Source organism: Hyperolius riggenbachi, chromosome 11 (assembly GCF_040937935.1).
Source record: "Hyperolius riggenbachi isolate aHypRig1 chromosome 11, aHypRig1.pri, whole genome shotgun sequence".
Classification (NCBI taxonomy): domain Eukaryota; kingdom Metazoa; phylum Chordata; class Amphibia; order Anura; family Hyperoliidae; genus Hyperolius; species Hyperolius riggenbachi.
The window spans coordinates 2,167,508-2,192,217 of NC_090656.1; the positions used below are offsets into that span (position 1 = coordinate 2,167,508).

The following is a 24,710-nucleotide window of genomic DNA, read 5'->3' on the forward strand; positions in this document are numbered from 1 at the left end:
CAGCCCACTGTAGGCGGTGAGGTCCCCCGGCATCCTCCTGGCTCCTCTCCCGGTCACGCTGGCAACTTGATTACCGGTGACACCCGGGCCGAGTGTCAGCCCAACACTTCCTGAACAGTGACACTCCGGGGTCATCTCGGCGGCCGGCGTGACACTCCTGCAGTTTAGAGTTAGAAAACCGTCACTGTCACGTCGGGAGCCGTGATGACCCGTAGCGGGCGGCGTGATGACGCGGTGGTCACCGGTCAGGAAGTGTTGGGCCGGTTATGAAGTCGCCAGCGGGACCGGGAGAGGAGCCAGGAGGACACCAGGGACCTCACCGCCTACAGTGGGCTGGAGGAAGCCCCAGGTAAGTACTGATTTCATTTTTATCTACTTCTCGGGGTCCTCCAATTATTATGCATCCCCATCCCCAGTGGCGTAGCTAAGAAGCTGTGAGCCCCACTGCAGTTAACACAGTGCTGGCTGGTAATCAGTGGCTGTTACTGCTGCTGGCACAGTGGCGGCTGCTAATCAGTGGCTGTTACTGCTGCTGGCACAGTGGCGGCTGCTAATCAGTGGCTGTTACTGCTGCTGGCACAGTGGCGGCTGCTAATCAGTGGCTGTTACTGCTGCTGGCACAGTGGCGGCTGCTAATCAGTGGCTGTTACTGCTGCTGGCACAGTGGCGGCTGCTAATCAGTGGCTGTTACTGCTGCTGGTACAGTGGCAGCTGCTAATCAGTGGCTGTTACTGCTGCTGGCACAGTGGCGGCTGCTAATCAGTGGCTGTTACTGCTGCTGGCACAGTGGCGGCTGCTAATCAGTGGCTGATACTGCTGCTGGCATAGTGGCAGCTGCTAATCAGTGGCTGTTACTGCTGCTGGCACAGTGGCGGCTGCTAATCAATGGCTGATACTGCTGCTGGCATAATGGCGGCTGCTAATCAGTGGCTGTTACTGCTGCTGGCATAGTGGCTGCTGCTAATCAATGGCTGATACTGCTGCTGGCATAATGGCGGCTGCTAATCAGTGGCAGTTACTGCTGCTGGCATAGTGGTGGCTGCTAATCAGTGGCTGTTACTTCTGCTGGCATAGTGGCTGCTGCTAATCAGTGGCTGTTACTGCTGCTGGCATAGTGGCAGGTGCTAATCAGTGGCTGTTACTGCTGCTGGCACAGTGGCGGCTGCTAATCAGTGGCTGTTACTGCTGCTGGCATAGTGGCAGCTGCTAATCAGTGGCTGTTACTGCTGCTGGCATAATGGCGGCTGCTAATCAGTGGCTGTTACTGCTGCTGGCATAGTGGCGGCTGCTAATCAGTGGCTGTTACTGCTGCTGGCATAGTGGCGGCTGCTAATCAGTGGCTGTTACTGCTGCTGGCACATTGGTGGCTGCTAATCAGTGGCTGTTACTGCTGCTGGCATAGTGGCGGCTGCTAATCAGTGGCTGTTACTGCTGCTGGCATAGTGGCAGCTGCTAATCAGTGGCTGTTACTGCTGCTGGCACAGTGGTGGCTCCTAATCAGTGGCTGTTACTGCTGCTGGCACAGTGGCGGCTGCTAATCAGTGGCTGTTACTGCTGCTGGCACAGTGGTGGCTGCTAATCAGTGGCTGTTACTGCTGCTGGCATAGTGGCGGCTGCTAATCTGTGGCTGTTACTGCTGCTGGCACAGTGGCGGCTGCTAATCAGTGGTTGTTACTGCTGCTGGCATAGTGGCAGGTGCTAATCAGTGGCTGTTACTGCTGCTGGCACAGTGGTGTCTGCTAATCAGTAGCTGTTACTGCTGCTGGCACAGTGGCGGCTGCTAATCAGTGGCTGTTACTGCTGCTGGCACAGTGGGGGCTGCTAATCAGAGGCTGTTACTGCTGCTGGCACAGTGGTGGCTGCTAATCAGTGGCTGTTACTGCTGCTGGCACAGTGGTGTCTGCTAATCAGTGGTTGTTACTGCTGCTGGCATAGTGGCTGCTGCTAATCAGTGGCTGTTACTGCTGCTGGCACAGTGGTGGCTGCTAATCAGTGGCTGTTACTGCTGCTGGCACAGTGGTGGCTGCTAAGCAGTGGCTGTTACTGCTGCTAGCACAGTGGCGGCTGCTAATCAGTGGCTGTTACTGCTGCTGGCACAGTGGTGTCTGCTAATCAGTAGCTGTTACTGCTGCTGGCACAGTGGCGGCTGCTAATCAGTGGCTGTTACTGCTGCTGGCACAGTGGCGGCTGCTAATCAGCGGATGTTACTTCTGCTGGCACAGTGGCTGCTGCAAATCAGTGGCTGTTACTGTTGCTGGCATAGTGCAACTGCTAATCAGTGGATGTTACTGCTGCTGGCATAGTGGCAGCTGCTAATCAGTGGCTGTTACTACCACTGGCACAGTGGCGGCTGCTAATCAGTGGCTGTTACTGCTGCTGGCGTGGTGGCAGCTGCTAATCAGTAGCTGTTACTGCTGCTGGCACAGTGGCGGCTGCTAATCAGTGGCTGTTACTGCTGCTGGCACAGTGGTGGCTGCTAATCAGTGGCTGTTACTGCTGCTGGCATAGTGGCAGCTGCTAATCAGTGGCTGTTACTGCTGCTGGCACAGTGGCAGCTGCTAATCAGTGGCTGTTACTGCTGCTGGCACAGTGGCGGCTGCTAATCAGTGGCCGTTACTGCTGCTGGCACAGTGGCAGCTGCTAATCAGTGGCTGTTACTGCTGCTGGCACAGTGGCAGCTGCTAATCAGTGGCTGTTACTGCTGCTGGCACAGTAGCAGCTGCTAATCAGTGGCTTTTCTGCTGCTGGCACAGTGGCAGCTGCTAATCAATGGCTGTTACTGCTGCTGGCACAGTGGTGGGTGCTAATCAGACGCGGTTACTGCTGTTGGCACAGTGGCAGCACCCTCCGGAGGCTGTTACTGCTGCTGGCACAGTGGTGGCTGCTAATCAGTGGCTGTTACTGCTGCTGGCACAGTGGTGGCTGCTAATCAGTGGCTGTGACTGCTGCTGGCACAGTGGTGGCTGCTAATCAGTGGCTGTGACTGCTGCTGGCACAGTGGCATCTGTTAATCAGTGGCTGTTACTGCTACTGGCAATTGGCAGCTGCTAATCAGTGGCTGTTACTGCTGCTGGCACAGTGCCGGCTGCTAATCAGTGGCTGTTACTGCTGCTGGCACAGTGGCAGCTGCTAATCAGTGGCTGTTACTGCTGCTGGCATAGTGGCGGCTGCTAATCAGTGGCTGTTACTGCTGCTGGCACAGTGGCGGCTGCTAATCAGTGGCTGTTACTGCTGCTGGCACAGTGGCGGCTGCTAATCAGTGGCTGTTACTGCTGCTGGCACAATGGCGGCTGCTAATCAGTGGCTGTTACTGCTGCTGGCACAGTGGCGGCTGCTAATCAGTGGCTGTTACTGCTGCTGGCACAGTGGTGGCTGCTAATCAGTGGCTGTTACTGCTGCTGGCACAATGGCGGCTGCTAATCAGTGGCTGTTACTGCTGCTGGCACAGTGGCGGCTGCTAATCAGTGGCTGTTACTGCTGCTGGCACAGTGGCGGCTGCTAATCAGTGGCTGTTACTGCTGCTGGGCCTAGTTACAGTTTCAGATTCTGCAGTCACTCGTCCTATGCCACGTTGTCTGTGTGCTCTCAACCAATGTGATAACTCGTAATAATACTTCCTGTAATTTGTGGAGCTTTGTGACCTCATTGCCGCCCCACACGTGTTGTACGATTCTCACATCGCCTTGTATCTCCAGACTAGGCATATTCCGCTGGGTGGTGCCGGCAGGAGGGCAGGTTCTGCTGAGGATCCATTTCCAGTCAAACAGTGTCGGCAACTTTGACCAAACTCTCAACTTTGAACTTGTTGGGACCCGGCGAAAGTATCATCTGTATTGCCGGGGAATCTGTGCCTTTCCAAGCATCAGTCAGGAGCCAAAGTAAGAATCTCTCTGAATATAATACATTGGTACAGTCATGGCGGTCGCTAGATTTATAAATAGTCATGTTAGCTACAGCTTCTCATTCATGTGTGGACATAATCATCGGGGTGTTAATAGTAAAACAACAACATTATTTATTTTAATCCAACTGATTGATTCTTACCAGTGACAAAACAGATTTTTTTTTTTTTAACTATCAACACCACGATTATTATGTCCAAAAGTCAGTAGTGTGTGTGTGTATAAATCTATACATTGCAAAGTGAGAAATGATTGATATTCGCTATAAAATGTTGTTAATGTCCTATGATCAACCATGAGCCTGCGGGTCATCATCAGGTGCCAGGTCGTGCTGAAATATGAAATCTTCATCTCCATAAAGCTTTTCAGCAGATGGAAGCATGAACTCACTTTTGAACCAGAAACAGCGGCAGAAGTGCCTGACCTGGGATACAGAGAAGCAGCACTGGACTGTTGCTCAGTGGTCCAAAGTACTTTTTTCGGATGAAAGCAACTTTTGCATGTCATTCGGAAATCAAGGTGCCAGAGTCTGGAGGAAGACTGGGGAGGGGGAAATGCCAAAATGCCTGAAGTCCAGTGCCACGTACCCACAGTCAGTGATGGTCTGGTGTGCCATGTCAGCTGCTGGTGTTGGTCCACTGTGTTTTATCAAGGGCAGGGTCAGTGCAGCTAGCTATCAGGAGATTTTGGAGCACTTCATGCTTCCATCTGCTGAAAAGCTTTATGGAGATGAAGATTTCATTTTTCAGCACGACCTGGCACCTGCTCACAGTGCCAAAACCACTGGTAAATGGTTTACTGACCATTGTATTACTGTGCTCAATTGGCCTGCCAACTCTCCTGACCTGAATCCCATAGAGAATCTGTGGGATATTGTGAAGAGAAAGTTGAGAGACGCAAGACCCAACACTCTGGATGAGCTTAAGGCCGCTATGGAAGCATCCTGGGCCTCCATAACCCCTGAGCAGTGCCACAGGCTGATTGCCTCCATGCCACGCCGCTATCGAAGCATCCTGGTCCTCCATAACACCTGAGCAGTGCCACAGGCTGATTGCCTCCATGCCACGCCGCATTGAAGCAGTCATTTCTGCCAAAAGGATTCCCGACCCAGTATTGAGTGCATAACTGAACATAATTATTTGAAGGTTGACTTTTTTTGTTTTAAAAACACTTTCTTTTATTGGTCGGATGAAATATGCTAATTTTTTAAGATAGGCATTTTGGGTTTTCATGAGCTGTATGCCAAAATCATCAATATTAAAACAATAAAAGGCTTGGAACTACTTCCGTTGTGTGTAATGAATCTAAAATATATGAAAGTCTAACGTTTATCAGTACATTACAGAAAATAATGAACTTTATCAAAATATGCTATTTTTTTGAGAAGATCCAAAATATATATATATATATATATATATATATATATATATATATATATATATATATATATATATACAGTGGTGTGAAAAACTATTTGCCCCCTTCCTGATTTCTTATTCTTTTGCATGTTTGTCACACTTAAATGTTTCTACTCATCAAAAACCGTTAACTATTAGTCAAAGATAACATAATTGAACACAAAATGCAGTTTTAAATGATGGTTTTTATTATTTAGTGAGAAAAAAAAACTCCAAATCTACATGGCCCTGTGTGAAAAAGTGATTGCCCCCCTTGTTAAAAAATAACTTAACTGTGGTTTATCACACCTGAGTTCAATTTCTGTAGTCACCCCCAGGCCTGATCACTGCCACACCTGTTTCAATCAAGAGATCACTTAAATAGGAGCTATCTGACACAGAGAAGTAGACCAAAAGCACCTCAAAAGCTAGACATCATGCCAAGATCCAAAGAAATTCAGGAACAAATGAGAACAAAGTACTGTAATTGAGATCTATCAGTCTGGTAAAGGTTATAAAGCCATTTCTAAAGCTTTGGGACTCCAGCGAACCACAGTGAGAGCCATTATCCACAAATGGCAAAATCATGGAACAGTGATGAACCCTCCCAGGAGTGGCTGGCCGACCAAGATTACCCCAAGAGCGCAGAGAAAACTCATCCGAGAGGCCACAAAAGACCCCAGGTCAACATCTAAAGAACTGCAGGCCTCACTTGCCTCAATTAAGGTCATTGTTCATGACTCCACCATAAGAAAGAGACTGGGCAAAAACGGTCTGCATGGCAGATATCCAAGGCGCAAACCACTTTTAAACAAAAAGAACATTAAGGCTCGTCTCAATTTTGCTAAAAAAACATCTCAATGATTGCCAAGACTTCTGGGAAAATACCTTGTGGACCGCCGAGACAAAAGTTGAACTTTTTGGAAGGTGCGTGTCCCGTTACATCTGGTGTAGAAGTAACACAGCATTTCAGCAAAAGAACATCATACCAACAGTAAAATATGGTGGTGGTAGTGTGATGGTCTGGGGTTGTTTTGCTGCTTCAGGACCTGGAAGGCTTGCTGTGATAGATGGAACCAGGAATTCTACTGTCTACCAAAAAATCCTGAAGGAGAATGTCCGGCCATCTGTTTGTCAACTCAAGCTGAAGCGATCTGGGTGCTGCAGCAGGACAATGACCCAAAACACACCAGCAAATCCACCTCTGAATGGCTGAAGAAAAACAAAATGAAGACTTTGGAGTGGCCTAGTCAAAGTCCTGACCTGAATCCTATTGAGATGTTGTGGCATGACCTTAAAAAGGCGGTTCATGCTAGAAAACCCTCAAATAAAGCTGAATTACAACAATTCTGCAGAGATGAGTGGGCCAAATTTCCTCCAGAGCGCTTTAAAAGACTCGTTGCAAGTTATCGCAAACGCTTGATTGCAGTTATTGCTGCTAAGGGTGGCCCAACCAGTTATTAGGTTCAGGGGGCAATTTCTTTTTCACACAGGGCCATGTAGGTTTTGAGTTTTTTTTCTCACTAAATAATAAAAAAACCATCATATAAAACTGCATTTTGTGTTCAATTATGTTATCTTTGACTAATAGTTAATGATTTTTGATGAGCAGAAACATTCAAGTGTGACAAACATGCAAAAGAATAAGAAATCAGGAAGGGGGCAAATAGTTTTTCACACCACTGTATATATATATATATATATATATATATATATATATATATATATATATATATATACATATATACACATACATACATATACATACTGTATATATGTGTGTGTGTGTGTGTGTGTATTATATGCACAGCGGGAGATGCTGCTTGCTTGGCAGTTTGAAACAGCTGTTACTTCCCACAATGCAGCGAGGTTCAGAAACGGGAAACTGTCAGCACCATGGTCCTGACATCACACTGTGGGAGGGGTTTCACCACAATATCAGCCATACAGCGCCCCCTGATGATCCGTTTGAGTAAAGGAATAGATTTCTCATGGGAAAGGGGGTATCGGCTACTGATTGGGATGAAGTTCAGTCCTTGGTTACAGTTCCTCTTTAATTGCCAGTCAGTGACATAACTACCAAAGAAACAGACCGCGTGGTCGTTGTGGCCAAATGAGACCCCGCCCATCTTCTTACTCGGGCTTCCCTGTGACGCTCCCTGAGAGTGAGCTTAGTCGTGGTGGATTTGCAGAGTCTCTCTGCCAATAGATTGCATTGGTACAAGGCCTGTGCGTCATGTCGCTTATGCAAATCTATATGAGGCCTGATCGTGCCGACGTAGCAGGAAAAAGGGACGCCAGCTGAGGGTGCACGAAAAGGGCGTCGCCATACACTTTAATGCGAATATTGTTAATATGGTGAAAAAAAAAAGCAGAAAAAAAAGGTGACGTGAAAAATGTCGTTAACATTACACCATTATAGTTTTTGAGGTAGTTATAGTGTTAGAAGTTTACAACGTTATAGTTTTTGTCACATTATTTCATTAATAAGTACAGATTTTACGTTTTCAAAGGTATTATCGTTAATATATGTAAAAGGGTGTTTCTGCAGAGGGAGTGGTTAGGGTTAGGCACCACCAGGGGGAGTGGTTAGGGTTAGGTACACACAGGGGGGTGGTTAGGGTTAGGTACTACCAGGGGGAGTGGTTAGGGTTAGGCACCACCAGGGGGAGTGGTTAGGGTTAGGCACCACCAGGGGGAGTGGTTAGGGTTAGGCACCACCTAGGCAGCGGTTAGTTTCAGGCAACACCAGGGGTGGTGATTAGAGTCAGGCAACACCAGGGGGTGGTTAGGGTTAGGCACCACCAGGGAGGGTTCTGTGTGAGGGTAGGGTTGGGTTAAGCTGTATTGACGAAATCGCAACGACATTTAACGTTAATATTTATTTGTTATTATATCTAGTTTGTTTTTTGTAACAGTAATTACCGTTAATAAAGCTTGACAACGATGGTTCTCGTTATCAAATTTCATTAATACTTGGCGCCAAATTCGTTAATAAATCAGGCCCTTTTTTAACAGCGCCCTTTTTCCATTCACGCGAAATATGGCAGCAGTTTTCTTTTGTTGTCGTTTGTAATAAAAGGTAAATTTTTTACTCAACAAAATAATGCTTTTTATAATGCTCACATGTGCCTACTGACTTATGCAAGGAATAACCCTGGGGTGTAGGACTGCGCTGTAGACTGTAAGTGACTTGGCTTCTGTGATTTCAGGATGGTTTTTCCCAGTCGGAAGAAAGAAGCACGGAGTGATGAGATTATACAGAAGAAATTCATTCTGATCAGCTCCACCTTTGATTTTGGGCCTCTGCTTTGTGGCAAAAGCAGAGAGAAGTGAGTACAGCAAATCTTTTTAGTGACACATTTTTGATGCATAAATCAAATAGTTATTATAATACTAATTCCAAAACTGATCAAATTATTTAAAGTGGATCTAAACTCAGGACTTTCTCTCTGCTCTAAAAGATTGTGCACAGCATGGTAACCATTAGAGAAAAAAAAATCCTCATCACAATTTACAGAAATCCTAAAAAAAATCCCTGAAGATTTACTGGATCGACTTTCAGGGAGCACAGAAAGGGTTAAAGCATCTATCTTTTCCTGTATGGACAAAGCCTCTGCCACTCTGAGTCATTCCCACTTACGAGGCACTCATACAGAAAATTATACTCTGATGTAGCTAAATAACACAGCTCTGTGTAGTTGATTTCTACAGCATTTACAGTATATGTGGTATGAAAACGTTTCATTGTGTGCTGCGCAAGAGTTCAAGCCTGCTTTAAACCAGTTACAAGTCATCAGTTTTGGGGCTAGAGTCTTCTGCGTATATTTGGATTTGACACAAGAAGATTGTGCGCCAGGGCTGTGGTTTTTCATTATGAAGTGCTGACTGTTTATGGGCTCTGTTATGGAATGCTTGTTCAGTTGGCATATGTAGTGTTTTCCCAATCACTGGCCTAACCATAACAGATAGAGTTAGTCAATGAGATGAAATTTTTTCCAGCTTGCTTGCAGATTGTATGCAGATTGGAACTGGACCAAATGCTCTTCCTGATGGTTTTTATTGGCTCATTTCCAAGCTGCATACAATGAGCAAGTGAAACGATTAGGATTTCATCAAACATATCTAGCTTTTAACCTCCCCTATTGCCTGAGGAAGCAGGCTCGACCCACGAAATGCCTCGCAACAAAGTGGAGTAAAGTTCCAATAAATGTGTGTTCTATACTGAAGTGGACCCATCGTGTTATCTGTTGGGAGGTTAGTCCACCTCTGCTGCCCACTTTTTAGCAGTTTTTAGTGTATTTTATTCTTTCGGATGCCTCTGTTTATCATATATCAGTCTAGTAGTCCATTCTTGGTGGAGAGGTGTCACCCCGTTCTTGCTACTACAGAGAGCGACATTTTAACCTGAGTGTGGTCATGTTTAATCTCCCCACCTGCATTTACAGAGGTTACCTAAGTGGTAACCCACACTTGTGAGTATTATTTTAGCTGTCAGAGTTGTATCTCCTTTACATACTGCACCATAATGGGCTCTCATTGTCTCCCCTCCTCCTCACCCCTTGTATGTAAGCTAATCACAGAATGTGTTCTTTGTCGCCCCCAACAGGTATAAGGCGGGACAGTACCCGGAAAACATGGAAAAACTGACCATCTTTAATGAATCTCCTATGGAATCTGAGATCACCTTCTGCTTCCAGCATGATGTCAAAGCCACAACCTTCATTCTGGATCCACCAACCATGACGCTGAAGCCCAATGAAAAGCAGGTCTGGTACTGATCATCCGTGTGTATGATAGTCCGTGTGTGATAATAGTCCGTGTGTGATGATAGCCCGTGTGTGATGATAGCCCGTGTGTGATGATAGCCCATGTGTGATGACAGTCCGTGTATGATGATAGCCCGTGTGTGATGATAGCCCGTGTGTGATGATAGCCCGTGCGTGATGACAGTCTGGGTGTGATGACAGTCCGGGTGTGATGACAGTCCGTGTGTGATGACAGTCCATGTGTGATGACAGTCCATGTGTGATGACAGTCCGTGTGTGATGATAGCTCGTGTGTGATGACAGCCCGCGTGTGATGACAGCCCGGGTGTGATGACAGCCCGCGTGTGATGACCCGCGTGTGATGACAGCCTGCGTGTGATGACAGGCCGCGTGTGATGACAGCCCGGGTGTGATGACAGCCCGCGTGTGATGACAGCCCGCGTGTGATGATGACAAGCCCGCGTGTGATGATGACAGCCCGCGTGTGATGACAGCCCGTGTGTGATGACAGCCCACATGTGATGATGACAGCCCGCGTGTGATGATGACAGCCCATGTGTGATGATGACAAGCCCGCGTGTGATGATGACAGCCCGCGTGTGATGACAGCCCGTGTGTGATGACAGCCCACATGTGATGATGACAGCCCGCGTGTGATGATGACAGCCCATGTGTGATGATGACAGCCCGCGTGTGATGACAGTCTGTGCGTGTGATGATGACAGCCCGCGTGTGATGACAGCCCGTGCGTGTGATGATAGTCCGGGTGTGATGACAGCCCACGTGTGATGATGACAGCCCACGTGTGATGAAAGTCCGTGTGTGATGATAGCCCGCGTGTGATGATAGCCCGCGTGTGATGATAGCCCGTGTGTGATGACAGCCCGGGTGTGATGACAGGCCGCGTGTGATGACAGGCCGCGTGTGATGACAGCCCGCGTGTGATGACAGCCCGCATGTGATGATGACAACCCGTGTGTGATGACAGCCCGCGTGTGATGACAGCCCGCGTGTGATGATGACAGCCCGCGTGTGATGACAGCCCACGTGTGATGATGACAGCCCGCGTGTGATGACAGTCTGTGCGTGTGATGATGACAGCCCGCGTGTGATGACAGCCCGTGCGTGTGATGACAGGCCGCGTGTGATGACAGCCCGGGTGTGATGACAGCCCGCGTGTGATGACAGCCCGCGTGTGATGATCCGGGTGTGATGACAGCCCGGGTGTGATGACAGGGCGCGTGTGATGACAGCCCGCGTGTGATGACAGCCCGGGTGTGATGACCGCCCGCGTGTGAGGACAGCCCATGTGTGATGATGACAACCCGTGTGTGATGACAGCCTGGGTGTGATGACAGCCCGCGTGTGGTGATGACAGCCCGCGTGTGATGATGACAGCCCGCGTGTGATGATGACAAGCCCGCGTGTGATGATGACAGCCCGCGTGTGATGACAGCCCACGTGTGATGACAGCCCACATGTGATGATGACAGCCCGCGTGTGATGATGACAGCCCATGTGTGATGATGACAGCCCGCGTGTGATGACAGCCCGTGCATGTGATAATAGTCCGTGTGTGATGATAGCCCGTGTGTGATGATAGCCCGTGTGTGATGATAGCCCATGTGTGATGACAGTCCGTGTATGATGATAGCCCGTGTGTGATGATAGCCCGTGTGTGATGATAGCCCGTGCGTGATGACAGTCTGGGTGTGATGACAGTCCGGGTGTGATGACAGTCCGTGTGTGATGACAGTCCATTTGTGATGACAGTCCATGTGTGATGACAGTCCGTGTGTGATGATAGCTCGTGTGTGATGACAGCCCGCGTGTGATGACAGCCCGGGTGTGATGACAGCCCGCGTGTGATGACCCGCGTGTGATGACAGCCTGCGTGTGATGACAGGCCGCGTGTGATGACAGCCCGGGTGTGATGACAGCCCGCGTGTGATGACAGCCCGCGTGTGATGATGACAAGCCCGCGTGTGATGATGACAGCCCGCGTGTGATGACAGCCCGTGTGTGATGACAGCCCACATGTGATGATGACAGCCCGCGTGTGATGATGACAGCCCATGTGTGATGATGACAAGCCCGCGTGTGATGATGACAGCCCGCGTGTGATGACAGCCCGTGTGTGATGACAGCCCACATGTGATGATGACAGCCCGCGTGTGATGATGACAGCCCATGTGTGATGATGACAGCCCGCGTGTGATGACAGTCTGTGCGTGTGATGATGACAGCCCGCGTGTGATGACAGCCCGTGCGTGTGATGATAGTCCGGGTGTGATGACAGCCCACGTGTGATGATGACAGCCCACGTGTGATGAAAGTCCGTGTGTGATGATAGCCCGCGTGTGATGATAGCCCGCGTGTGATGATAGCCCGTGTGTGATGACAGCCCGGGTGTGATGACAGGCCGCGTGTGATGACAGGCCGCGTGTGATGACAGCCCGCGTGTGATGACAGCCCGCATGTGATGATGACAACCCGTGTGTGATGACAGCCCGCGTGTGATGACAGCCCGCGTGTGATGATGACAGCCCGCGTGTGATGACAGCCCACGTGTGATGATGACAGCCCGCGTGTGATGACAGTCTGTGCGTGTGATGATGACAGCCCGCGTGTGATGACAGCCCGTGCGTGTGATGACAGGCCGCGTGTGATGACAGCCCGGGTGTGATGACAGCCCGCGTGTGATGACAGCCCGCGTGTGATGATCCGGGTGTGATGACAGCCCGGGTGTGATGACAGGGCGCGTGTGATGACAGCCCGCGTGTGATGACAGCCCGGGTGTGATGACCGCCCGCGTGTGAGGACAGCCCATGTGTGATGATGACAACCCGTGTGTGATGACAGCCTGGGTGTGATGACAGCCCGCGTGTGGTGATGACAGCCCGCGTGTGATGATGACAGCCCGCGTGTGATGATGACAAGCCCGCGTGTGATGATGACAGCCCGCGTGTGATGACAGCCCGCGTGTGATGACAGCCCACATGTGATGATGACAGCCCGCGTGTGATGATGACAGCCCATGTGTGATGATGACAGCCCGCGTGTGATGACAGTCTGTGCGTGTGATGATGACAGCCCGCGTGTGATGACAGCCCGTGCATGTGATGATAGTCCGGGTGTGATGACAGCCCGCGTGTGATGATGACAGCCCACGTGTGATGAAAGTCCGTGTGTGATGATAGCCCGCGTGTGATGATAGCCCGCGTGTGATGATAGCCCGTGTGTGATGACAGCCCGGGTGTGATGACAGGCCGCGTGTGATGACAGGCCGCGTGTGATGACAGCCCGCGTGTGATGACAGCCCGCGTGTGATGATGACAACCCGTGTGTGATGACAGCCCGCGTGTGATGACAGCCCGTGTGTGATAATGACAGCCCGCGTGTGATGACAGCCCACGTGTGATGATGACAGCCCGTGTGTGATGACAGTCTGTGCGTGTGATGATGACAGCCCGCGTGTGATGACAGCCCGTGCGTGTGATGATAGTCCGGGTGTGATGACAGCCCGCGTGTGATGATGACAGCCCGCGTGTGATGATGACAGCCTGCGTGTGATGATGACAGCCCACGTGTGATGATGACAGTCTGTGCGTGTGATGATAGTCCGGGTGTGATGACAGCCCGCGTGTGATGATAGTCCGGGTGTGATGACAGCCCGCGTGTGATGATAGTCCGGGTGTGATGACAGCCCACGTGTGATGATGACAGCCCGCGTGTGATGACAGTCTGTGCGTGTGATGATAGTCCGGGTGTGATGACAGCCCGCGTGTGATGATGACAGCCCACGTGTGATGAAAGTCCGTGTGTGATGATAGTCCGGGTGTGATGACAGTCCCAACTACTAACCTTTCCTTTCTCTGATACATCAGATCAGGTGTTTTGTGGCTACACTTGTTATGGGTGTGAAGATCCTGGTGGCCACACTTGTTGTATGACCCCTGTGAGATGGGCCCCCAGGCTGTGAAGGGCACCAGGGGGAGGCAGGTTTATGAACCTTTAAGAGATTCTGAAGCCTAAAAAATACCTCTTTTTACTAGGCAGTCCTCTTCACTAAGGTCATAGCTAAAATGTTGCATCCCTGCGGCAGAATAAAGTATTTACCGTATACCCTCTAAATCCTGGGGCAAAATTCCACGACTTTCCAGGCTGTGGATTTTGCTGCTCGGGGGAGGCAGAGCTTTGCGCTGTAGCTCTGCCTCCAGTCCAGTCGATCTCCGTTGATCTCCGCCTCTCCCCGCCCCTTTCAATGAAAGAAGACTGAGAGGGGCGGGGAGAGGTGGAGATCTGCTGAGATTGACACGAGTAAAGGCGGAGCTGCAGCCCAAAGCTCTGCCTCTACCCGGATGGAGCCCCAAGTTTTGCCCCGGGGATTTGGGGTTTTTTAATTAATTGTTATGCTGCGGGGATGCGGCGTTGCAGCTATGGCCTTATTGCTGAACAGGACTGCCTAGTAAAAAGAGGTATTTTTTTAGGCTTCAGACTCGTTTTAAAGGGACACTTAAGTCAAACCAAAAAAATGAGTTTTACTCACCTGGGGCTTCCAATAGCCCCCTGCAGCTGTCCGGTGCCCTTACCGTCTCCCTCCGATCCTCCTGGCCCCGCTGGCAGCCACTTCCTGTTTCGGTGACAGGAGCTGACAGGCTGGGGACGCGAGTGATTCTTCGCGTTCCCAGACACATTAGCACCCTCTATGCTGCTATATGGTATATGATATGGCGCTATTGTGGCCAGGAACACGAAGAATCACTCGCGTCCCCAGCCTGTCAGCTCCTGTCACCGAAACAGGAAGTGGCTGCCGGCGGAGCCAGGAGGATCGGAGGGAGACGGCGAGCGCACCGGACAGCTGCAGGGGGCTATTGGAAGCCCCAGGTGAGTAAAACTCATTTTTTTGGTTTGACTTAAGTGTCCCTTTAAGGTAGTCCCAGTCAACTCTTGCTGGAGCTCCTTGAATTGCAGTTACGCCGCTGCTTACAGGCACTCTTCTCTACCTGGCTATAGTCATCAGTATCGGCTGTGGTTACCCTACATGTGCTCTCTTGCAGGACCTCTCCATATGGGCGTACCCAACCTTCCCCCGGCTATAGTCATCAGTATCGGCTGTGGTTACCTTACCTGTGCTCTCTTGCAGGAGTTCTCCATATGGGCGTACCCCACCTCCCCCGGCTATAGTCATCAGTATCGGCTGTGGTTACCCTACATGTGCTCTCTTGCAGGACCTCTCCATATGGGCGTACCCCACCTCCCCCGGCTATAGTCATCAGTATCGGCTGTGGTTACCCTACATGTGCTCTCTTGCACGACCTCTCCATATGGGCGTACCCCACCTCCCCCGGCTATAGTCATCAGTATCGGCTGTGGTTACCCTACATGTGCTCTCTTGCAGGACCTCTCCATATGGTCGTACCCCACCCTCCCCCGGCTATAGTCATCAGTATCGGCTGTGGTTACCCTACATGTGCTCTCTTGCAGGACCTCTCCATATGGACGTACCCCACCTCCCCCGGCTATAGTCATCAGTATCGGCTGTGGTTACCCTACATGTGCTCTCTTGCAGGACCTCTCCATATGGGCGTACCCCACCTCCCCTGGCCGTAGTCATCAGTATCGGCTGTGGTTACCCTACATGTGCTCTCTTGCAGGACCTCTCCATATGGTCGTACCCCACCCTCCCCCGGCTATAGTCATCAGTATCGGCTGTGGTTACCCTACATGTGCTCTCTTGCAGGACCTCTCCATATGGTCGTACCCCACCCTCCCCCGGCTATAGTCATCAGTATCGGCTGTGGTTACCCTACATGTGTTCTCTTGCAGGACCTCTCCATATGGGCGTACCCCACCTCCCCCGGCTATAGTCATCAGTATCGGCTGTGGTTACCCTACATGTGCTCTCTTGCAGGACCTCTCCATATGGGCGTACCCCACCTCCCCCGGCTATAGTCATCAGTATCGGCTGTGGTTACCCTACATGTGCTCTCTTGCAGGACCTCTCCATATGGGCGTACCCCACCTCCCCCGGCTATAGTCATCAGTATCGGCTGTGGTTACCCTACCTGTGCTCTCTTGCAGGAGTTCTCCATATGGGTGTACCCCACCTCCCCCGGCTATAGTCATCAGTATCGGCTGTGGTTACCCTACCTGTGCTCTCTTGCAGGAGCTCTCCATATGGGCGTACCCCACCTCCCCCGGCTATAGTCATCAGTATCGGCTGTGGTTACCCTACCTGTGCTCTCTTGCAGGAGCTCTCCATATGGGCGTACCCCACCTCCCCCGGCTATAGTCATCAGTATCGGCTGTGGTTACCCTACCTGTGCTCTCTTGCAGGAGCTCTCCATATGGGCGTACCCCACCTCCCCCGGCTATAGTCATCAGTATCGGCTGTGGTTACCCTACCTGTGCTCTCTTGCAGGAGCTCTCCATATGGGCGTACCCCACCTCCCCCGGCTATAGTCATCAGTATCGGCTGTGGTTACCCTACCTGTGCTCTCTTGCAGGACCTCTCCATATGGGCGTACCCCACCTCCCCCGGCTATAGTCATCAGTATCGGCTGTGGTTACCCTACCTGTGCTCTCTTGCAGGAGCTCTCCATATAGGCGTACCCCACCTCCCCCGGCTATAGTCATCAGTATCGGCTGTGGTTACCCTACATGTGCTCTCTTGCAGGACCTCTCCATATGGGCGTACCCCACCTCCCCTGGCTATAGTCATCAGTATCGGCTGTGGTTACCCTACCTGTGCTCTCTTGCAGGACCTCTCCATATGGGCGTACCCTACCTCCCCCGGCTATAGTAATCAGTATCGGCTGTGGTTACCCTACATGTGCTCTCTTGCAGGAGCTCTCCATATGGGCGTACCCCACCTCCCCCGGCTATAGTCATCAGTATCGGCTGTGGTTACCCTACCTGTGCTCTCTTGCAGGACCTCTCCATATGGGCGTACCCTACCTCCCCCGGCTATAGTAATCAGTATCAGCTGTGGTTACCCTACATGTGCTCTCTTGCAGGAGCTCTCCATATGGGCGTACCCTACCTCCCCTGGCTATAGTCATCAGTATCGGCTGTGGTTACCCTACCTGTGCTCTCTTGCAGGACCTCTCCATATGGTCGTACCCCACCTCCCCTGGCTATAGTCATCAGTATCGGCTGTGGTTACCCTACCTGTGCTCTCTTGCAGGACCTCTCCATATGGGCGTACCCCACCTCCCCCGGCTATAGTCATCAGTATCGGCTGTGGTTACCCTACATGTGCTCTCTTGCAGGAGCTCTCCATATGTGCGTACCCTACCTCCCCCGGCTATAGTAATCAGTATCAGCTGTGGTTACCCTACATGTGCTCTCTTGCAGGAGCTCTCCATATGGGCGTACCCTACCTCCCCCGGCTATAGTCATCAGTATCTGCTGTGGTTACCTTACATGTGCTCTCTTGCAGGACCTCTCCATATGGGCGTACCCCACCTCCCCCGGCTATAGTCATCAGTATCGGCTGTGGTTACCCTACCTGTGCTCTCTTGCAGGACCTCTCCATATGGGCGTACCCTACCTCCCCCGGCTATAGTAATCAGTATCGGCTGTGGTTACCCTACATGTGCTCTCTTGCAGGAGCTCTCCATATGGGCGTACCCCACCTCCCCCGGCTATAGTCATCAGTATCGGCTGTGGTTACCCTACCTGTGCTCTCTTGCAGGACCTCTCCATATGGGCGTACCCTACCTCCCCCGGCTATAGTAATCAGTATCAGCTGTGGTTACCCTACATGTGCTCTCTTGCAGGAGCTCTCCATATGGGCGTACCCTACCTCCCCCGGCTATAGTCATCAGTATCGGCTGTGGTTACCCTACCTGTGCTCTCTTGCAGGAGCTCTCCATATGGGCGTACCCCACCTCCCCCGGCTATAGTCATCAGTATCAGCTGTGGTTACCCTACATGTGCTCTCTTGCAGGAGCTCTCCATATGGGCGTACCCTACCTCCCCTGGCTATAGTCATCAGTATCTGCTGTGGTTACCTTACATGTGCTCTCTTGCAGGAGCTCTCCATATGGGCGTACCCCACCTCCCCCGGCTTATTTGAGGATAACATTGTGTGCTGCATTAAGGACAACCCCGAGCCCGCCATCTTTCACCTGTGCTGCCGCGGCGTACGCCCAGAGCTGGAGCTGGACCGCAAGCAAGTTCACTTCGAGAAAATCCTGCTGCATCGGTAAGACAGACATCGATTGTTTCATGTTCTGATCTGGCTGTATAACCTGGGGGACAATCTATGGCAGCATTAACTATGCAAAAACCCTATCTACACTATAGTTATGGAAACTCTTAGGATTTATTGGAGTCACAGGTGAAGAGTAGAGAGAATTGCCAAGGCGAGAGAACTCTGCAGAAGTGAATCTGTATCTAAATGGTTTAAAGAGGCGCCCTGGTGGTATATAAAAGCGTTTAAAAGCAGTTTAAAACTGAGAAAGGTTTGAGATTGCTTACCTCAAGGACGACAAATCTTTGTAGGGACAAAAGATTTTATTGGTAGCACAGGCAACGCGTCTCACGGGTCTGAGCCCGCTTCCTCAGGCCAATAGCAGTGCCTATATTAGTAAACATGAGACTCCTAAGTATACTAGTATTAAAGATATACATACATTTACAGCATCAGATTGTAATCAGCGATAGCATTGTATCCAGTGTTTCATTTCATGTATATTATTACAGATGAAATATTATAAATAAATAATGTACATATTATATTAGGAGTATTTACCCTTATCTTACGGAGCTGCTGGCGTTTATCAGCCAAAGGTATATAAATAATCAAAACATGATTTTTCAAACATATGGAAAATTATGAAACATTGTTTAAAAAAGGTGGTGGGGGGGTTGGGGGAAAAAAAAAAAAACTTCAGTTCAGAATCTGTTTCTAGTTCTAGTTAGAGCAGAGGTGACAAACTCAATCACGCAAGGGGCCAAAATCTAATGTCTAACACCACGGGCCAAATTTTTTATTAAGATTTACTGAACAGTCTCCAACTAACTGACGTAACTATAGTGACCGTAGTGGGCCTGCTCCTCCCCCTTCTGCAGAGCAGCGCAGTGGAACAGTGTAATATTCACCTGCCCCAGTGCTGCTCTGTGTCTCCTCTGATCCTCCGGACAGCCTCATGCTCTGTGCTGCACATCTCTGGCTCCTGAGACAGGTCACATGATTGTAAAGGTAGCCATATATCAGAAGATTATGGGCAGATTCGACAGACACAAATTTATCTCTAATCGGATCTGATTAGAGAGAGATTTGCATCTTCGTTGAAGCTCCCCATATGTAACACGCAATCAGTGCCAACAGGTAATTAAAAATGACCACAGCTGTGAGAGAACAGTGTCCAAAGTATAAGTAATGTCAATGGTAAAACAGCGCAGGTCTCCACAATCATAAAAAGGATTGCGAATGACGTCAAATCACCAAACGGTGTCCAAAGCTGTCTCATACGTGTTCACCATCACCAGTATGGGAAATGAGGCTTATCAGACACCAACAACCCACATTATAAGGTTGTATATAGGCTCAAGACACTTCCCATGACGCTGCAAATCATCAAAGGAACATGAAGGCGTTACTGGCAGGAAATTCCACCGGTGACAACAAGCAACGTATGGAAGACAATAAAGGCAGTACTAAGTGCAGACTGCTTTATTCTCCATAACAATGATATGACAATCACTACATTAAAATAGACTAAAAACAAACAGTTACATGCGGGACCCATGCATAGGGAACCCCAGTATCAAGATGCATGTGAGAGTTATCCCGACAATGGAAAAAGGTCTATAGGTGCCGCCCGTCTCCTTCCTGACCGGCTTTCACTTCCGTCATCAGGGGAAGCTGCTTATACAGTATACTGCAGGCTGATTTCAGCATGAAATCTCCAGGGAATCGGCTGAGCTTCACTGCGTCCGCCCCGCCGCTGCCCCCCTAATGTATAATAGTGCCCCCCCGGTGTGTGCATACATTACCTGTCCTGTGTCAGCCTCCGGGTGGTGTCCTTCCATCTCCAGGTGGCTCTTCCATCACCTAAATACACGCTGGCGGCAGTGCATAGCGTATGATGTCACAGCGATCTGCCAGTGGCCTGTACTGAGTTGAAAGAGACGAACATTATTATTTACTGTGCAACATCATTAATGTTGTAATGTCCTCTTTATCTATTGTACAGCATTGTGTAATATGTTAGTGCTTTATAAATAAAGTTTAATACTAATAATACAGAGGTTTGGGTACAGTTAACATTTTTACTTTTGCTTATCTTAGAGGATTCCTTGTGCAAATCTAACCTAAAGTCCAAACCTTTCATTTTGTAGGAAAGACACCAAAACGGTCTTCCTGCGGAACAGCACTTTCCTGCCGGCGGCCTGGCGTGTGACGGGGCTGGAGAATCTGGGGGACGATTTCTCTGTATCGCAGGACCAAGGCATCGTCGCCCCTCGCTCCGAGTACGGGCTGCAGCTTCACTTCAAATCAGCAAAGCCTATCAACATGAAAAAGTTCATCCGCCTGGAGGTAATGTCATTCCCGGAAGCTGTCCCCTCTGTCTGCGTATCAGAGAGCGGCAAGCATTGTTATACATCTATCATCACATTACTGCCATCACAGAGCAATCTGCAGGCTTTATATTGTACAACACAACCTGTGAAATGATGTGCCGTCATTTCTAAGCTGCGTTCAAACAATGCTCAAATCAAGCTCAGTATTGTCATGGCTGAGCAGCCCTGGTATAAAGGGACGCAGTGAGCGTTTGTAACATGATGAATGCTGATTCCTTGGAATAAAAAAGTTGGATTAATTAATCCTGTAAATACTCACAGATATATACTAAAAAGAATACTAGTGATTGAGTCAATAAACTCTGTGCTCTGTCTCATTACTGCAACTTACTGGGTGCCAAAATCATTATTAATACAAACTAGGAGCCTGAATCATTATTACAAACAGGGCTGGATTACTGTAGGCACGTGCCTACTGCCTGCAGGCACCTGATAAAAGGCGGCTCAATCCCCTTCCCAAGTGCCTTACTCCTTCCCCATTCCCCAAGCAGAGCATAAATGGGAGGATACTCACCCTGCTCTCTGCATTCCACTGACCAGATCTCCCTTCAGTTGGGGGCACCTGCAGCTCCGTATATCAGGCAAGGTAAATAAGAGAGAGGTGACAGCTGGGACAGCCGACACACTTGCAGTGCGGTCCGGTGGGGTTTGTAGGCCCATGGAGGGCAGACTCTAAGGTGCCAGGACATCTGTGCCTATAGGCTCCTGTGAGGTAAATCCGGGCCTGCATGCATGGAGGGCGGAGTCTAGGGTGCCAGGACATCTGTACCTATAGGCTCCTGTGATGTAAATCCGGGCCTGCATGCATGGAGGGCGGAGTCTAGGGTGCCAGGACATCTGTGCCTATAGGCTCCTGTGATGTAAATCCTGGCCTGCATGCATGGAGGGCGGAGTCTAGGGTGCCAGGACATCTGTGCCTATAGGCTCCTGTGATGTAAATCTGGGCCTGCATGCATGGAGGGCGGAGTCTAGGGTGCCAGGACATCTGTGCCTATAGGCTCCTGTGATGTAAATCTGGGCCTGCATGCATGGAGGGCGGAGTCTAGGGTGCCAGGACATCTGTGCCTATAGACTCCTGTGAGGTAAATCCGGGCCTGCATGCATGGAGGGCGGAGTCTAGGGTGCCAGGACATCTGTGCCTATAGGCTCCTGTGATGTAAATCTGGGCCTGCATTCATGGAGGGCGGAGTCTAGGGTGCCAGGACATCTGTGCCTATAGGCTCCTGTGAGGTAAATCCGGGCCTGCATGCATGGAGGGCGGAGTCTAGGGTGCCGGGACATCTGTGCCTATAGGCTCCTGTGATGTAAATCCGGGCCTGCATGCATGGAGGGCGGAGTCTAGGGTGCCAGGACATTGGTGCCTATAGGCTGCTGTGATATAAATCCGAGCCTGCATGCATGGAGGGCGGAGTCTAGGGTGCCAGGACATCTGTGCCTATAGGCTCCTGTGAGGTAAATCCGGGCCTGCATGCATGGAGGGCGGAGTCTAGGGTGCCGGGACATCTGTGCCTATAGGCTCCTGTGATGTAAATCCGGGCCTGCATGCATGGAGGGCGGAGTCTAGGGTGCCAGGACATTGGTGCCTATAGGCTGCTGTGATATAAATCCGAGCCTGCATGCATGGAGGGCGGAGTCTAGGGTGCCAGGACATCTGTGCCTATAGGCTCCTGTGATGTAAATCTGGGCCTGCATGCATGGAGGGCGGAGTCTAGGGTGCTAGGACATCTGTGCCTATAGGCTCCTGTGATGTAAATCTAGGCCTGCTTACAAACATGAAATATACTTCATTTGTGATTAATCTTACCTCAGCTTATTATTTAATGCAGCATTGTGGTTTAGATATTGGAGGGTAGGAGCTTTCCAAGGTGCTGAACATTTTTAAGCCATGTTTTTCCAACAAGCTGTACTAGACCTGGCCTCTGCCATAGCACTGAATAGAGGGGGCTCTGTGAACAACTCTTCCTGCTAGGCTTGTCAGCAGTGGGAAGGTGCTTGGCAAGGGAGGCAGACAATTCTCCCCACTCACTACCTGTGGACATGGGGGTCTCTTCAGATCTGCCTTACAGGGCTGGGCAGTAATAAGGGGCAAGTATTTCTGGCGCTGTGTGAATGCCCCCATAATGGAGTGATCTGATCAGCACCCCCGCCCTTGGTACATGGGTCTTCCTGAATTATTTCCATGATACATTGTACATTGTTACATTGTACTCAGTCACATGGTTGTTTTATCATGTGATGATTTGTCTGTAAGCTGATAAACATCTTCACAATGATTTGCTGGGATGTCACACAGTTCCTTCTAGCAGCTACACATTTTCTATTATGTGCTGTAATATAAGGGATAGGCTGTGGTTGTGTCTGCCTTCTGGAACAGGCGGAGTGCAAAGCACATGTGTTTTATCTACAGTGTATCAGTGCTTTATTTGTGCTGTGCAGGCTATGTACTGTACATGTTATTTATATTTACAAAAAAGAAACAGTTAACAAACCCTTATCAAAAACCTTGCCGCTAGATGGCCGACTAACCTCAACTTAAATATGAGAATCCTCTCTACTGGGAGCAAACCTACTGATTGTTCCAAATCAAAACAACAGAAACACAAGCAAGTCTGTTATTAACTTTGATTGGTCAGTCTGCTACACCATGTGGTTCCCTGGGGATAGGTTTGGACTGAGCAAATTGGCTTTGTATTTGTCATTGAACACTGTTTAAGGGAGAACATCAAATCATGGAGCGGATCCGCTTTCTCACCTGAGGGGGCTTGTTCACACTAGAGGCATTTTCGGCCTTTTTTCACACACAGGCGATTTTTAAAACCGACCCCCAAACGCTTGTGCAATGAATGTCTATGAGAAGGTTCATATCAGCGCGGGTCGTGCGCTGTGCGGTCAACAAAGTGGTGCGTGGACCATTTTTTCTGCCTGGATGGAAGGTATAGGAGAAATGCAGAATGCTTACAAAATCGCTTTGTGCAGTGATTGCGATCACGATTTTAAGAATAAATACATTGGGCTTGATTCACAAAGTGGTGCTAACTGTTAGCACGCCTGTGAAAACCCCCTTAGCACGTCTAAACGAGCTTTTCGCGCATAAAACTTTATGCACGTAAAACTTTACGCGCGCACTGCACAGAGCGCAGGGCGCTCCGCGCGAAGTGCCCATTAAAGCCTATGGGACTTAGCGCGCATAGGACTTTGCGAGAAATCCGGTGCTAACCTACTTAGCAGCACCCTGGTTAGCACGTCTAAAGACTTTAGACGTGCTAAGTAGGTTAGCACCGCTTAGTTAATCAAGCCCATTGTATTTATTCTTTTCTGGTTCAAAGAGTTAACTTCCTGACTGATGTCAGGAAATGATAAACCGCAATCGCTCAGCGAAACTGCTTAGAAAAGCGTAAAGAAAACCCCAAAATCCAGCGTGTACGTAATTGTCGGGAATCAAAAAAAACACAAAACCCACCCAACGCAGACGGCCACGTAAACGGCACGCAATGTGAACTAGGCCTGAGGGAAAATGCTACATTTCAGAGTATTTGTTAAAATGGCGGTGCAGAGAAGAGAGAGCTATGTAGGACATATATAAACACCATCGATCGTCTGTTCTATTCTGTCTCTGCAGGTCTCGGATGTGGAGAATATCCTGGGCATTGTCCAGCTGGAGAACATCCATGTGTTTGCTGAGTCATATGATGTGGCCTTAGATATCACCTTCCCTAAAGGTATTACGGGACTTTTGTTGTCAGCATTCCAGCATCCTGTGTCTGGGGGAATCATATATACAGTATACAGGGTATGCACATATACAGTATACAGGGTTTCCATATATACAGTATACAGGGTTTCCATATATACAGTATACAGGGTATGCATTTATACAGTATATAGGATATACTATCAAAATTATTGTGAGAGTCAATCTTGTAGAGCAATCCTGCTAAAGCAGCGCAGCTTAGTGTGAGCGGCGTGTTAAATCCCCAGTGCGCCAGTGCATGCTCCGAGCTGAAGTGCTGAGTAGTGAGCGTTGCTAACTTATGCGCACTTCCTGT

General features: G+C 49.7%; 1 protein-coding gene across 2 annotated transcripts in view; it reads left to right on the plus strand.

The window, feature by feature from the left end:
- The window catches only part of HYDIN (HYDIN axonemal central pair apparatus protein), a 606,889-nt gene that overhangs the window by 394,223 nt on the left and 187,956 nt on the right, over positions 1-24,710 (plus strand). For both annotated transcript variants that reach the window (XM_068260328.1, XM_068260329.1), the window contains 6 exons: positions 3,696-3,878; positions 8,512-8,631; positions 9,909-10,068; positions 18,108-18,280; positions 20,422-20,620; positions 24,284-24,383. In XM_068260328.1, coding sequence (XP_068116429.1) covers positions 3,696-3,878; positions 8,512-8,631; positions 9,909-10,068; positions 18,108-18,280; positions 20,422-20,620; positions 24,284-24,383 — 935 coding nt within the window. The remainder of the gene's footprint in view (positions 1-3,695; positions 3,879-8,511; positions 8,632-9,908; positions 10,069-18,107; positions 18,281-20,421; positions 20,621-24,283; positions 24,384-24,710) is intronic.